This window comes from Gallinula chloropus (genome assembly GCF_964237585.1).
Source record: "Gallinula chloropus genome assembly, chromosome: 18".
NCBI classification, from domain to species: Eukaryota; Metazoa; Chordata; class Aves; order Gruiformes; family Rallidae; genus Gallinula; species Gallinula chloropus.
Genome location: NC_140103.1, coordinates 10,930,879 through 10,946,657, shown reverse-complemented (window position 1 = coordinate 10,946,657; position 15,779 = coordinate 10,930,879). Strand labels below are relative to the sequence as shown.

The 15,779-nt window shown below is 52.3% G+C and overlaps 1 protein-coding gene across 2 annotated transcripts in view; it reads right to left on the bottom strand.

Moving 5' to 3' along the window:
• RGS3 (regulator of G protein signaling 3) overlaps positions 1-15,779 on the bottom strand; it is a gene marked incomplete at its 5' end in the record, with an annotated part of 85,765 nt that overhangs the window by 46,574 nt on the left and 23,412 nt on the right. Inside the window, 7 exons of one of the 2 annotated variants that reach the window (XM_084272313.1) lie at positions 5,480-5,563; positions 6,790-6,980; positions 10,925-10,964; positions 11,414-11,747; positions 12,013-12,118; positions 12,789-12,870; positions 15,131-15,184. In XM_084272313.1, coding sequence (XP_084128439.1) covers positions 5,480-5,563; positions 6,790-6,980; positions 10,925-10,964; positions 11,414-11,747; positions 12,013-12,118; positions 12,789-12,870; positions 15,131-15,184 — 891 coding nt within the window. Of the gene's footprint in view, positions 1-5,479; positions 5,564-6,789; positions 6,981-10,924; positions 10,965-11,413; positions 11,748-12,012; positions 12,119-12,788; positions 12,871-15,130; positions 15,185-15,779 lie in introns of those variants that run through there. The other variant, XM_084272311.1, reaches the window with a different exon arrangement.

Genomic DNA, 15,779 nt, shown 5'->3' with positions numbered 1-15,779 from the left:
TTTATAGACGTCTCCTCACTCCTCCAAGTTGCTGGGAGAAAGAGATGGGGGTGTCCCACCCACACAGCCAGAGCCTGCCAAGGAGCACCCAGTGCCACGAGGCCCAGGACCCAGCAGGCCCTGCTCCAGCAGCGGGGGCAGGACCGGCTCTGCAGGTCAGAGCACTTACCCCACCTGAAGAGCTGAGCACGGGAAACTCGAGTCGTGGATGACCTGAAGGCAGCATCCAGCACAGAGAAGAAGGGAGGGCTGGAGTGAGTAATCCAGAGCTCTGCCTGGGGTTGCCACCACAGGCTGACAAGCTGCAACATGTCTCTAACAGCCCTTGGCAAACAGACCTGGTATCTACCATGAAAAATCACAAAGGCAAAAGGGCAAACAGAAGAGAAATGCTGGGCCTGAATTCATCCAGGCAAGAGACAGAGTCCACCAGAACTACCCCAAAATCAGGAGTAAAACAACTGGCAAGATGTAAAGACTCCTCTGAAGACAGCCACAGGCACCCCTGTGATAATAGTGATCAAGGCCACGTGGTAGTTGTCACACAAACCTTTCAGGGGGCTGTCAATATATTTGGGGGGGGGGATTGTTCCTAGAGGCTGGCACTGATGTCTCAGACACCGCTCATCTGGGTGTGCCCAGCACCACAGCAAGCAGCAAAGCTTCCTCTGCTGAGAGATCTGCAGAAGGGAAGTGGAAAAGCTTCATTAAACAAGGAAGGGGCATATTTAAAGTGTTTCCTAGAGGAAAACAAGAGAAAGGAACAGGTGGGAGGACAGGTGGAAAGCAGTGGGTTAGTGTGCTTCCCCGAGATGAGACCAGATCAACACCCAGACTGCGACAGAGCCCCACTGCTGGAAGGAGGAAGCAAAAACCCTGCCTTGCAATGCAGAGCTCCCTGACAAAAACATGATGAAAAGGTGCCCAGGAGCTCAGCCTTGCAGCCAGAGTCCCTTCACATTCGAGCTGAAGAACAGTTAACTCTCCTCTGAATCCCATCCTGTCCTGGTCCCCAGCACACAGGGAGTCATTGCCACCTGGGTTACAGCAGGGAGGGCTCAGTACACTGCCAGGGCAGCAGGGATGGATCAGTGCAGGCCCTGCAGCTTGTCCCAGTGCTCTCCAGGAAAAGCCTGAGCCAGAGAATGCTCTCTGAGACATGCCCCTCTCTCTAGCAACAGCTGGGAGCTGGGGGAGCAGAGCGAAGCAGGGGGGAGTCTGTTATGACAGAGCTCTCAGGTGCCAAGGGTGATGATCCCCCGAACTGCTGGGCAGAGAATGCTGCCTGCAGCTGGCCAGAGAAATCCTATAAACCCTCAGTGAGGGGCTCTTAAGACTGGTACCCACCCTTGACTGAGCCACACAGGTTTGCTTTTTACCACTGCTGGATTCTTCTGTGGAAGAACTGGGCACAACCCCAAGGAAAACCCCCAGTGAGACCAGTGTCAGGGCTTTATCTGCTGAGTTCATCTGCCCCCATTCATTCATACACGGATGAAGCTTTCTTAACCTTCCTCAATTTCTTCCAGGTCTTGATTTATCTTTGTAGCCCTCTTGCAAGACCATCCAAACTCTCAAGTGTCCTCTACCAAGCAGACATCACTGTGGAGTCATCAGCCCAAGACTAACCCCACAGACAGAGGGACATGACCAAGTCCCTTCTCATCAGTGCTGCCCTGACCTGACACTTAGAAGTTGCAGCTTTCCTGGCTCCAGCTTTGCACTGCAGTTACTCACTGAGTTTTCACAGGGACCTGAGTGACAGGAGAACATGACTGAGAGCAATCCAGTTACCATGCTACCATCTCAGGCAGCTGAGCCCCAGTCTAAAGAGAAGCATGCTAAGCTTTGCAGGTGGGATAGGTGCACACACAGATGTTTGGCAATCGATGGCCATGAACTTCCCAGGTCAGGGAAACTTTACTGTCCCTTGGGTGACAGCCCAGAGCCTTGGAGTCTGTGCTTTCTATGCATGACCTGCTCCTGTGCTCCTGAATTTTCAATTCTGCCTGTTGCTATATTAAACACACATATCTCAAGATTTCTCAGCAGTCTTTCAGCTCACAATCCAATCACCCTCTTTCAACACCTCACATATTTTTTCCTCCCACGATTACAGGCAAGGGATTTAAACACTCAGGAAGGAGTTCATACACTCAGCTAGACCTTGATGAAGAGACACCACCACATTTGCCAAAAGGAGATCTGTGGCTATTAACCTTGGACTTCACCTTGACTTACCTGATTCAAGTATCTTCTACCAAGAACATATGGGGAGAGCGGGCACTGAAGACCTCAAGAGCCCAAGGACCTGCCCTCGTAGCCTAAGCATGGCTGTGCAGAGGGGGAAATGGTGTAAAAATGAGGAAGAGGAGGATATTAAGGTGCAGTGAAGAAGAAGGGACACAGTAAGTGGGACTAGTATGGTGGAGGAAGGAGATAAGTAAAGTTTCTGGTATTCTCACCCAAATCAAAGTGTCTAAAAATGCCTGAAAACAAGATCTTGAAAAGTGTGTGCCAGGGAGTAAGAGCTTTGGTCAGCCCACTGCAATGGCCAAACTCAGCCATCCACTGAAATGGGACCTTCTCCATCCCAGGCCAGGAGAGCTGGGAGCTTGCAGGACAGTGCTTGGGATGAGAGAGAAAAGCCTCTTGTCCTGCAGAGAAGAGCATAAAACCCGGGTGTGCCAGTCCATGTCTTACAGACTCCTGGCAGAGCTGGGCACTGTCTGAGTTCAAGAGAGGACTATCCTGAACTGCAGGTCCTGCCAGGATGGCAGAAAAGAGACCTGAGAAGGGGGTGAGCATGGCCTGTGCTGTGAAGGTACCACAGGGCTTTGGGAAGTCAGCTGCAGGTGTGTTAGAGAGGGACTGAAAAGGACAAAGCTCAGGTTATAGAATCACAGTGATGGGGGTTGGAAGGGACCTCTGGAGATCATCGAGTCCAACCCCTGCCAGAGCAGGATCACCTAGAGCAGGTTCAGATGCCTGCATCACGCTGGTTCCTCTGGCACTCCACAGGCTGGAGGGATTTCAGAAGACCATAAAAGCGGGAGTTGAAACAGAGTCTAGACAGGATGTGATTAAGGCCTGAATAAGGATTGCCCCTGAGGTAAGGTCAGGGAAAGGACAGATCCTGGCAAGCCTCCAGAGACATAGGTTGACTCCTCCAGGAGATGGGAGAGAGTTTGCTCAGTGGGGAGGATGTGGTGTCTGTCATGGAAGCTGCCAAGAGGAAAAGATTCTGATTGGGGTTTTTAAAATGAAAGAGGGCCTCCATCTCCAGCCCCTGCACCTGAGCTCCCCTTGCCTGAGCCACTTGCCAAAGCAGAGGAACACACAGAAAACATCATGTGAACCAGTCTCGAGGAGTCTGAAGCTGCGAACTGGAGCCGCAGTCCAGCTGGAGAGAGGTTGGGTGGTGGGAGGAGCAGTGGGAAAAGGGAAAACCACATGGAGCAAGGAAGAGAAGCCCAGTGGGAAACAAGATGACCTCTGTTTGGGCAGCAGAGAAGGCTGAGAGGGAGACAGCTCAAGTCCAGCAAAAAGAGAAGTCGGAGCCCTTCTGTACCGGGGAAACGTCGTTGTGTCCAGGCACAGCAGGTCTGGCTGGCTTCAGGACTTCAGTTTCCCTCATCTCAGAGCTGTCAGGACCAAAGCAGGCACCCTTGCTCTGGCTTCCCAGAAAGACCTGCACTGATTCCTTGAAGCTCTGGCAAAGCCTGCCACCACCCAGACGTGAGAAAACCCTTCCTGGGGACACGGCTGGTGTCCTGCTACCTACAACCACCAGCTCTGGCAGCAGGGAGCTCAGCACCATGTCAAGGTTCACTCCTGCCTTCCAAAGCAGACGCTGCCACGTGCTCATTCCCATTCGCTGCTTCTGTTTGTTCTCCAGGCTTAGTCACAGCCCTTTGCCCTGCCTCTCTACCCAGCACACACAGACATCACAGCCCCAAGGCACCATCACTCTCAAACCCTGTCTCACGTTCCTGGCCAGCGTACAGCATCCTGTCCTTTCCTGGCAGCAGCTCCAACTGGGAAATCCTCTTCCAGCCCCACGCTCATCCTTAGGGCATCGTAAGCAGAGTCCTTTCCCTGCAACATCCTCCTCTGGATCCTGCCCTGGGCTGGGTCTCTGAAACAGCCAACATAGCCAAGCAGAGAGAGACCAGCACACCAGCTCCAAACACGCTTCTCCTGAGGCTCTCCATCACCTACATCTGAACACTCACACACACACATCTTCCACCCAGGCTGCAAACAGCATTAGTTATTCATAATTACTCCACATTTGGCTGCTACTACTGACCTCTGAGTCTGACCTGAAAGCAGGCAACACCAAACCCAAGAGAAACACCCTGACTTCAGGCTGGCCACCATGTTTCCAAGCCGCTGCAGCACAGCCATGCGACACCACCATGTGTTCACCTGATTTCCCTTCACATGGATGCCCAGAAAACCCTGAGCAGCAAAGAACAGCAGGACACACAGGGGAAGAGTCACTGAGGAGTTTCCTAATGGAACACATTAATTTTTCATGGGGTTTGGGAGAAGAAAGAAAGAAAAAATTGTGACTTGAGTCAAAGCAAGGGGGTGAAGGACACAGGAAGGGAGAGGAGTCACTCACGTCTTGTTTGGGTTTGTATGGGCCAGCAATACGATGTGGCTCCAGGATTCTGCTGTGGGACACCCAGAGACTAAGGTTAGTCAAGTAAAAGTTCCCCTGTGTGTCTGTGAAGGTGACATATTGTTCACTTCAGGTAAATGAAAACGGCCCCGCGTGGCACCAAGACCTTTGAAAAGGCTCTAGGAGAAACAGCAGCCTCCTTCGGCTCACTCCAGTGAGTGGGCTCTCCCAGCTCCTCCTGAATCCCAGGGCTCTGCAGCCCCACAGTGGGATGCAAGAAAAGGCAGCAGCCAATGTAATCAGCCCTTCCAGCCTCTGACACTTTGGATGCTGAAAGCTGACACACACACACACACAGGTTCAGCGTGTAGCCGGAGTTTAGTTGTTTCCCCAGATTTTTAAGAGCCCTCCAGTAACACTGCAGAAAAGCTGCTGAAGTAAGGAAAAAAGAGAGGAATTTGGACAAGGCATGTAACCTGTTTCAGGAATTAAATTACTGAAAAGCCCTGTAACAAGTTTTCTGCCCAGTTCTCTAACCTGGCGCTAAATAATCTCTCTCTCTGACTCCACCCGTGGCTGCACTGCAGGGCTGTTTCTGGGTGTTTCACAGCCTTTGCCATGTGCAGCTTCTTTGTGAGCATGAAGGAAGACAAGGAAGAAAAAAAGCTGATTTCTAGCAGAGAAGTGTCTTGATATTTAGTTTCTCTCATGATAAACTGACTACAGGCTTGTCCAAACACCATATAAAGCTAAGTATCTCACAACAAAGCGTTTTCCTTCTCAATCTACCACATAAGACTGCAGAGGCGTGAGTTTAGAAAGCTCAGACAGCACAAAAAATGGTCTTACCTGTATGGTCCTGCTTCTGCTCTCATGAAGAAGCAGCTCCTCTGACAGAAGCAGAGTCCTGGCTGGGTTGCAAAGATCCAGGGGCTACATTTGAAAGGAAAAAAAAAAAAGAAGAAACAGTCAGACCTTCCACTGGAAGGGTGGTTTGCCAGAAAAACTTTCCACCCACTGAACCCACTTTCTCTTTACTTTAAGCTGTCACTCAGAGAGAAGTTACACTCAAAAGGACAAAGTCTGTGGTCCAGCTAGGAAATAAAAAGAACGCCTTGCACTTCACACCTACGTAAGGCCCAGCTATAAAAAGCCAGCCAGCCCCCTGTCTCTGTACGCTGACTGCTCTGCACACAGCAGCCTTGGGTCTGGGTGCTGCTTAGCAGGAAACACAACCACAGCCGTGGCACGATGGGTTCTCACGGCCCCCAGGCAAGAGTATTTGCTGCATGATTTTAGGGGCTGCTCTTGCAGTGAGGTAAAGGGACTTTAAGGTTGCCCTTTCTCACGCCTGCTACTGGCTTAGACCCCCTGTTCAGTGTCATCTCTATAAGGCTGGAGAAGAACAGGACAGGGTCCTGACTGCAGAACAAACCCTGCAGAGCCAGCCCAGCCGTGGGGGTACCTGCAGAGCGACCCTGTGGTACAAGACAGGGCCAAGCACAAAAACCAGGTCCTGAAGTGGCAGAAACACCCCAGACTCGAACCAAGACACAAGTTTGGGGAGTAAAGAGCCACAAGTGATTGAATATACTGGGTCAGATGAGGTTTTCCAGGGTTCTGGCCATATGAAGGACAAAATGGAAGACACATTCAGGGCTAAATTTTAAGGAAATCATTTATGGAGCTAGGAAGTGAGAACATCCTCTGTCAAACCGTAACTGCTCTGGATACTTGTGCAGGTCTTTCATGCTGGCTACCAGCTAAACTAAAAAGAAAACCAACCACCTTTGTTTGCACACTGTAAGAACCCACAGGAAGACACCACGTTGATCTTCAAGTACACAAAGCTGGTTGCTGAAGGCCAGAAGAGGGGCTACTTTCTCCTGACCCAACCAAAGACCAGATCTGAAAGCTGAAAAGGGAAGAAACTTGGAGTTTCTTGGAGAATGTCTTGGCAGGACAGGTCCCTCTGAGAGCACCCAGCACCACACTGAACACAGCCAGCCCCAGAGGGGAGCGCTGAGGATGCCAGGGTGTCTGTGCATTCATGCTGTACACTGCTGGGAGGTACAACCCCTCTGTGTGACAGCCTGGACCAGCTGTGCTCTGCACTGACTGTATCAGATCTGTAAGCCCTGGGCTCCTGAGGTGCTCACCTGCACAAAGACGGGGAACACCAGCACTTTGGGAGCCAGCGTCACGTACGTGCCGTAGCTGGAGTGTGGGATGTGTGGCCTCACTATGGTGCAGTTCTGGTAGTTCCCGTAGCTCTTCATCGTCTGCACAGTCTTCATCAGCCTGGATTTCCTCCCAGACCCTGTGTGGGATTTCCCTTTACATCCATTTCCTGGGCCCACAGAGGAAGCAGAAAGACACACGGGATCAGAAGAGAGACCCTGGAGCAGCAGAGCTGCTGCACCCTGCCAGCTGGGCTCCTGCTCTCCCAGCTGGCATGTAAAACCAAAGGGGAACAGCCTGAGCCAGGAGCTGCAGGGACATTCTCACTCTGCCATCAGAGTTTCCCAGGGACTCATGAAACAACAGCACTGACTTCCTTTTTCCTAATGCAAGCAGAGATGTCACTTGACATTGTGGCTCAATCGAGCTCCTCGTGTGCTGGGCCAAGGACTGCACCAGATCACACCAGCAGCACCAGCACATCTGTGTTCTCACAAGTGAAAGGCCAAGGAAGTCACACCAAGCTGAGCTGCAGGATGCCTTGCCTGTCCCCACTGGGGTGTACGCTGCCTTCTGAGCAACTTCTGAATACGGCAGGTTGGGGGAAGAGATGTGGTGCTGCTCTACACACCTCCCTGGGCAGAGCTCAAAGCACAAAGTGAGAAGCACAGAACCACCCCAAACTTGACTTTACAAGGTCGTTCTTCAATCACAGGAGCACCAAGGATTGTTCCCACCATCAGGGAATACCTGCCTGCAGCACTGACCCCTTCCTTTTCCAGGGAGGGGAACAAACATCTGGGACTAACTCAGGGTGGGAACAAAAAAACCCCTTGGAAATTTAAACCTTTGGACATTTTTATTCACAGAAGTCCTGCTTGTTCTGGATTTTGGGCATGGGAGGTCACAAAGTGCAGGAATTTCACAACATGGGGTGCTGGGTGGCAGCTCAGTGACAGTTTTTAGAAGATACCAGGATTGGGGGTATCAGAGAAAGGGACAGAAGCAATAAGCACATCCATGCACATGGGATCAATCCATGACTGTGCCTATCGCTCCCAGGGATGTGATGGTTACTCAGACCCAGGGTGTGTTTATAAAGGATGACCTAACTCTGCATGAGGCTGGCACATCATCCACTGTGTATCAGCATTACATTCCAGGGCTAGAAAAAGTCCAAGCAGCCAGGACTGGTTTTTGCCCTGTCCCTCTCCATCACACAAAGCCATTATTCAAAGGAGGGACAACACAGCAGCTTTCCTTTGTACCTACACCTCAGCTGGTCCAGCAGAGACTTTTCCCAACAAGTCACCACCAGCTGCTCCAGGTGGTATATCCCACCAGCCCTGGAATCTCTAATGGAACTGATGATCTTGTGATTGGGGAATCAAAAGCATTATTGGTAATTATCAGCAGTTATTATTGCTCCCTGGATTCCTCCCAGCCCAGAGGAACTCCTCTGAATCCTGCAAGCTCCCACCAGTGCTGTCTGGTGAGTGCAGGCAGAGGACGTGGGGAGCTCTGAGGTGGTTTGGTGGGGGATGTTACACATCCTCCTCCCAGACCCATCACCTGGAGCCAGGATGAGACCATCACACAGGACCAGAACCAGAAAGGAGCTGCTGCCTGCTGGCTGCTCTGCTTTCAGGGGTGCAGGCAGAGCCTGGCTGTCCCCTGGGAGCTGCTGCCAAATATTTCTCATTAATGACATGAATCCATTAGGCACAAGGGCCTTGGTGTTCTCCAGTGACTCCAGCATGCAGTATGGGCCACCCCTGATGTCCCCAGGCCCACAGTGCATATCTCTCCTGCCACACACTAACTCCCACCACAGCAGCAGGACCCCCACACTGGGGACATGAGGCAGGCTCATTCCCAAGAGCCCTTCACCCCAGTCCATGTCCTGCTGGGCATCAGCAACCTGTGCTGTGTCCTAAAACGTGCAGGCAACAGCTGCAACAGGAGCCAAATACGTCTCTAACCAACAATTCCTCCTTCAGAAGAACCCCTGCTGAAAACCTGAAGCATCTTCTCCCTCCCTGCTGAAGCTGCTGAACCAAACCAGGTCCAGCCAGCAGACATCTCCACTTGGATTTTAACATATCCAGGTGCAAAACTGGAGCATCAGCCCAGGATCCTCCCCAAAAGCAAAATCTCAAGAACGAGGTAGGAGCAAACCCTCGTGCAAGAGGGGTGTCCCAGCAGACCCCCCCCCATCCCTCCCTCCAGCCACCCACCCCCACAGCCATACAGAAGCTTTCAGTGCTGCAGCTTCTGCCTTTGCACTGTAACAGATACCAATAACCTTCCCAAGCAGAAACGAGCCAAAACCCTTCTGAACAGGGCTCAGAGCAGATAAGCTCTCATCCAAAGCAAATATCCACCCTGCCCATTACATTTGCCATTAAGTATTAGGAAACAACACATTTACTTTCAGATAAACACCAGCAGAGCCAGACCACGCTCCGTTGGCAACCCAGAGCTGCTGTTTGCTGCTAACAGCTTGCCTTCACAGGGGGGTGGCCCCTCTCACCTCAGAGGTTGTTTCCACCTCAAAGTGCAGTGATCCTGACATTTTCTCTTTTCCCTTTTCTGTGGTTGCACTGACAGGTAACAGAGGCATAAGAGACCACTGAACACAGGGCATATCCAGTCTGACCGGGCTGTTTGGGATCTGCTTTTCCTCTTATCCCTAAAGCACCTCATATTATCAGAGGAACTCATCACCTGCACCAGTCCTGGTTTCTGCACATTGGCACAGAAACACATCCAGCCTGCCCAGAGCATCAGCTCCTGTCCCTGCATGACTGGTGGCCAGCTCCACACCACAGTGCTTAATCACTGCTCAGGCTAACGAGTGCATTCTGCCCTCCAAGGGTTTAACATTAAATAAACTGAAAACAATCACTGAGAATTGTTATGGGAAGAGGCCCAAGCCTTTCAAATTCCATTTGTAAGATCAAGTCCCCACAGGCCAGCTCATCTTTTCACAGGATCCACGAAGAGGAGGAAAAGAGCTGCAGTTATCCACAGCACAAAGCATCCCCTGCAGCTGAGCTGTGGAAGATTATTCTAACCACAGAGCTCCATCCAAGACACAGGGTCCTCAGACCTGCACTTTGCTTTCTGTGGACACTGCCCCACCTTTCCAGGCTGCACAAACCTCCCTCCCTGGAGCTGTGCCAATAGCAGTGCCTGCACTGGGATGGGCTGCTGAGGTAATGATGCTCCTGCAAGACCAGGTCTAGGAGGTCAGCTCTGCCACCAACACACAGCCCACCCATCCTAGGGCAGCCTAAGGCCAGGGGGCAAGCGTGGCCCCCCAAAGTCCTGAATCAATGAACTGGGAAGAGGCGACTCTCACAGAGACCATGTGTCAGTCTCTGCTCACCCCTGTCAGCCCAGGGCTCAGGCACTGCCTCACCTCCCCACGCTCCTCCTGCCAGCCCATCCATACCCAGCTCTCTGGAAGACCAAGGATACCTGTTGCAGAAAGTCAGTTTGTGCTTTGAAGGGGTTTTGAGGAGAACTGGCCCAGGCTGCCAGAGACCTCATGGCAGCCCAGGAAATGGGCATTCCCCAAACTTGGCCCTTCAACATGCACTCCTGTCTGTACAGATCAGTCATGGCCATCCTTACACCTTTAATAATAAAATGAAACTGAAAGCAGGGGCTGCAGGTTTGGCACCCCCAGCAAAGCATCACACATGAGAAGCCAAGTATGTACCAGAGACACATCTGGGGAAACACCACCACAACAATGCTTACCACTTCCACACTCCATCCTTTCACCCTGCACCTGATGGAAAGTCCCTGCCACCAGCCTCCCTTCTCCAGCCATGCTGTGAGCTCCCAGAGACCTTCTCACCATAGGGCTCATCCAGTGACATCAGCAGATGTGCTCTGCTCTGGGCTTGGGGTAAGGTTCTTGCTTTTGTGTTTGACACAGAGTAGGAAGAGTATGGCCCCCAAAAGCCCCAAGCTTCTGCCACTGTCCTCAAAACTCAAGGGACTCCATTGCAGGGCTATGGCAAGGAACCACCAGTACTAGAAAGACCGTGTTTGGCTCTGCTAGGCACTCTGAGCAGTGTTTTCAGCACATCTGCAACTTACCCACAGTAGCATTGTTCTCCTGATAGACAGGCCTCAGCAGCTGTAAGACACAACCCAGAAAGGACACAGTCACCCGAAGCAGGCCTGAGACTGACTTTGCAACGACCAACTGCAAATTTGAGCACACCAAACCCAGCAAAGCCAAGGACCTCCAGAGAGGTGGAAATCATTTTCACCCTATTCCAGCAGAAAACAAGAGTCATGACATGCACAGTGACCTACACAGTGGGAACACTTCCCATACCCTTACCCCCTGAGCGAGCCTTGGCAGCAGGTCATTCACCTCAGCTCTGCCATCCTCATGGTGAATGTTTTAGAAACACAGTGAGATCTCCACTAAAGGACACAGGCCTGGCTCCTAGGAAAGGAACATGCTCTGGCAAACACTGAGAGAGGATGCTCAAACAGGCTGAAGCTCAGCCCAAGCGAGGATCCAGCAAGCACAGCCACATGCAGTACCCTGAGCGCGGGGTTGGAGCGCAGCCCTACCTGGCTCCCTGGGTTCAAAGGCGCCAAGATGATGTAGTTCTGGTCTGCACTGGAGGGGACCCGGGACAAGGGTGGCATGGTGTTCTGGCTCCTCTTCCCCAGCTCTGTGTACCTCTCCCAGCCGTTCAGCACCAGCCCATCGCTCCCATCGTAGAGGACGTGGCAGCTCCGGCGCTGCTCGGGCCGCACGGTGCCGTTCTTCTCCCGCTTGTTGGGTGGCGACTGGAGGTCGTAGGCAGACTTGCAGGAGGACCTGCGGATCATGCCTTCCTGACCTGACTTGACCTGCGGGACGAGCCTCCAGACCAGCAGAATGATCTCAGTGGGACAGTTCCTGAGGGAGACGACATGGGGCACGTGAGTGAGGGAGCAGCAGGGAGCGAGGCACCAGCCACGAGCCCTGCAGTCCTTCCTCCCTCTAACGCCTCTGCCTCTGTCCTGCCCACCCCTCCAGCCCCCAAATCCTTTATTCTCCCACTCTGGAGCATCCTTTCCCAGACTTCTGCACCCCTCAAAGCCGTCCCCTTCCCGCAGCCACTCAGAACTCCTGCTGCCCTGCATCAGGCTCCCTCAAGCCATCTCTTTGGGTGAGCACTCACCGGATTTCATGCGCTAGCTCGACACATTTCCAGTGCTCCACAGGCTGCTCATTCAGCTGCAGCACCGTGTCAAGTTGTTGCAGACCAGCCTTTTCTGCTGGGCCACCTACAGAGAATAGAGACAAATGCCAGTCACCTGCAGGACAGAGAGTTGGGAGTATGGGGGGGAAAAGAAGCCCTGGGGCTCGGAGACACCCAAACAGCTTCACAACTTGCATCACTCCTCCGAACACAAGCTGTTTCCTCTAACACCCACACCTGAAAATGAAGTGGGACCAGCTAACCTGGAGGTTCACCTTCCAACATGCACACACACACACAGAGCCCTGGGACAGAGTTATAAATGCTCCCTCAGTGCTTCTGCATGAACTTCCCATGTTTCCTGGTGTGTGATGGGGAGCACCAGGGTACACAGGCACCGAGTCCATTCTGCACGTCCACACCAAGAGAAGCTACTCAGACAACGAGGGTTCCTGAGATCCTGCTCCCCTCTGTGCCCTGACACCCCCACACCCCAGGCGCTTTCTGTGGGTGCCCCAACCAGTCTGACAGTTCTCAGACTGGAGAGGGAAGGAAACTAAATCTCTCCAAATTACTGCAACACGCTGCCAAAATAGTGACAGAGCGCTAACCCAGTGGCCTCTGACCTCATTAGAGGCAACAGAGAATTCATTAAGTCTCTTAGAGGTAACCAGAGTCCTGCAAGGCATCGGAATCACAGCACACTCCAGGAAGCAGAAAGAAGCTAGAGGGGTATAAACAACCCCATCTCTTACCAGAATCCACGGCCTGCACACGGACCGGGGAGTCGCAGCAGATTGTGAAGCCAAACCCATCGCTTCCTCGCGGGATTGTGATCTGAAGAGACACCAGAGTCGCTGCCTTGAGTGGGAAAGCAGCTGTGATCAGTGATCCCCCTGCACCCACACCCACAGCCCTTGGCAATGCAGACACACGGCGCTTCTAGAGGCGGTCGCAGAGCCTCAAGGAACCATCACCCTGTGAAGCCCACAGACAACAGGCCTGAACCCTGCTGCTGCCAAGGGCAGGTGCCAGAGCTGCTAAAAAGCAATGCAGACCCAGGCTGAGAATCCTAGAGGAATGCTGCAAAACGCCTGTTTATTGTGCACACACAGGTCTCTGCTTGCAGTTCTTCCAAGTCTAAGGTCTGATAAGCCATCAGAAAGGAAAACCTGGAAGTCTGACATGGATTTCTAACACAGCTTCTCTTAGCAAGTCACTTAAACATTTCATTTCCAGTGCACAAGCAGCAGCGCTCCTCTGCTCCAGAGGGAGCCGCAAGCATCGGCATGCTCCTGTCTGCAAGCAGAGTGGGCTCTGCAGGCATCACCCCCTTAGCTGGGGTGAGTGTGTCTTCTCTTGCTGAGCTTGGAGAGGATGGATGCTGTGTTGATTTACACTCATTTTTCCTCCTGATTCAAGAAGCATCAAGCTTATTAATAAAATATTTATTTTTTGATGTTGGCTTCCAGCAGCAGCTCAGCACGGCAGCTCCTGTAAATACCTGATTATCCCCCAGGACATTTGACAGGATCCTTGTTTTACTGGCAGAGAAAACAAAAAAAGATCCAACATCTGACCTGTATTATTCTGAGAACAAGCAGCCAGAGAGAAGACTAGGGATTCAGCAGAAGCTGCCAAGGAGGGGAAGCAGTTCCTTACTCCTTTGCCACAGGAGGAGGGCAAATGCAGCCAGGTTTCATTGCCCTGCACCTTGTCCCCACACTCCACATTTTTCAAAACTGACCTTCCCTGGCAGGATCAGAAAGCAGATCCAGCCCCACTACAGTGAGTATTTTTCTCTCTGGAGCTTGCTGGGTCCTCAAAGCAGGGAGGAGGCTGCTCGTGGCTCTGCACCTTCAAACCAACCTCACACCTCAAGGACACAGTGTAGAGACTCCGAGTCCTGCAGAAATGTTACCGCTGGCACCCCAGGAGCCAGCCCAGCATCTGTCCCACCAGGGAGGCTCCACGGCCACTTCCCAGCCCAAAGCTTCTCCCTCAGCTGGCTGGCTCTTTTCCCCTGCTAACAGACACCTTCCCTGTGCCACTAACAGCAGCTGCCCATTGCTGGTGGTTCCCTTTCCTCAGCTCCCACCACTGTGGCCATTAACAGAGAGCTGGTCGCCTGTTTGTGATTCTGTGCACAAAGCAGGAGGATCTGACATAACTTGGAGGGTGTGTGGCAAGGTGGTGGGAGGCTACAGCACCACAGAGGCTCACTGTGCCCACAGCTTTGTCCAAAAATGCAGAAAAAAAAAAGGTCAGAATAGAGAATTGAGGAGTTGCAAGGCACAAATCAGAGTCAGCTGTCACTAACACAAAGCAGAGCATCATTCCCGTGCGACACAGCCACTACAGTGCTGGTAAGAAGAGGGCAGTTTTCATTAAGCTGGTTCTTTGTGTGCTGCCACTGCCCACTGTCCCCAGTGCAGCACGAGCACGAGGTGAAAGATTAGTGCAGGAGCGCAGAGAAAAGCTGCCCAGGAGCCAGACCATGGGAGGAAAACGATGTTCAAAAGCGCTGGAGACTCAACCTGCACAAGCAAAACCAGCACCCAGCATCACACACTGAGCAGGTCCAAGAAGATCTGCACAGGGCAGGGCAATCTGCTCCTCACAAAGTGAGCCACTGTCGTTGGAACCAGCCTCCAGCAACTCGATTCCCAAATACATGCATGTAAAAACGGTTTAGAGAAGGGACAGCAGCAGCTTGCAGAGACTGAGCTGCGAGCTGCCTGCTGTCCTGCCTCTCCTCTCCTCTCCCCAGCCATGCCCCGGGACACCTCGCAGCTCAGTGCTTTCATCGTGCCCATGCTGCCCTCACATTCCACAGTAAACACTCCCCTTTCACCCCCATTTCCATGGCCAGAGATCAGCCAGAGACCCTGATCGGAAGATGCTTTCCCTTTATTCCCAGTATTATCATCTACAAATGATAATGACAGCAAACCAGCCCCCTGAACAGCACACACACAGCCCGGAGATGGTAAGAACTCTCAGAGACACACGTAAACTTAGCTGAGCCTTGCAGAACATGCACACACACACACACACATGCTGGCACACAGATTTCTTCCCCCCAGGAGATACAGACCTGTCTGTACCTCCGCTCCGAGCACACCTTGCAGAGTCCATTGAACCGGTTCATGGCTGGAAACCCCTAAACCCGCCGGCAGCCCATGAAAACCCAGTTCCCCCCCAAAGCAGCCGTAATCCCGATCTCCTCGTATCGCACGAGTGTGGAACAAACCAGAGTCAAACTGGCATGACCGCCCATGGGAACCCAGCTCCAGAGAAGAATGGCAGGAAGCCACCTTTCACCTCCCCGGCCCCTGTCTGTGCTGTATGCCGCTTTACGATAAGCCAGAGGGCTTCCTGAAAACCCTCACTGACAAGGAAGAGAGAGAGTTTTATATTAAAATTCCTGTCAACTCTTTAGTATTCCCTAGTCCCAGCTCTGTTGATGTGGCTTTTGTTCCCGTGGCATTCTTCAGCCGCACGGAGCACTTTGTTATTGCAGGGTTCTCACAAACACTCTGAGGATGTCTGAGCGGCGTTTCACAGGCACCGGCTGCGCCGGCTTCGCTTCATTAAAAGGTTCAGCTTGCACTTGTTGCACTCGTAAAGGGTAAGAAAGATTTATATTTAAAAAAAGAAAAAGAAAAAAAAAAAAGGGAAGAAAAAGCAGAGTTTGTTTTTGAAAGCACAGCCCCAGGGGATACACACATCCCCAGGGGATACAC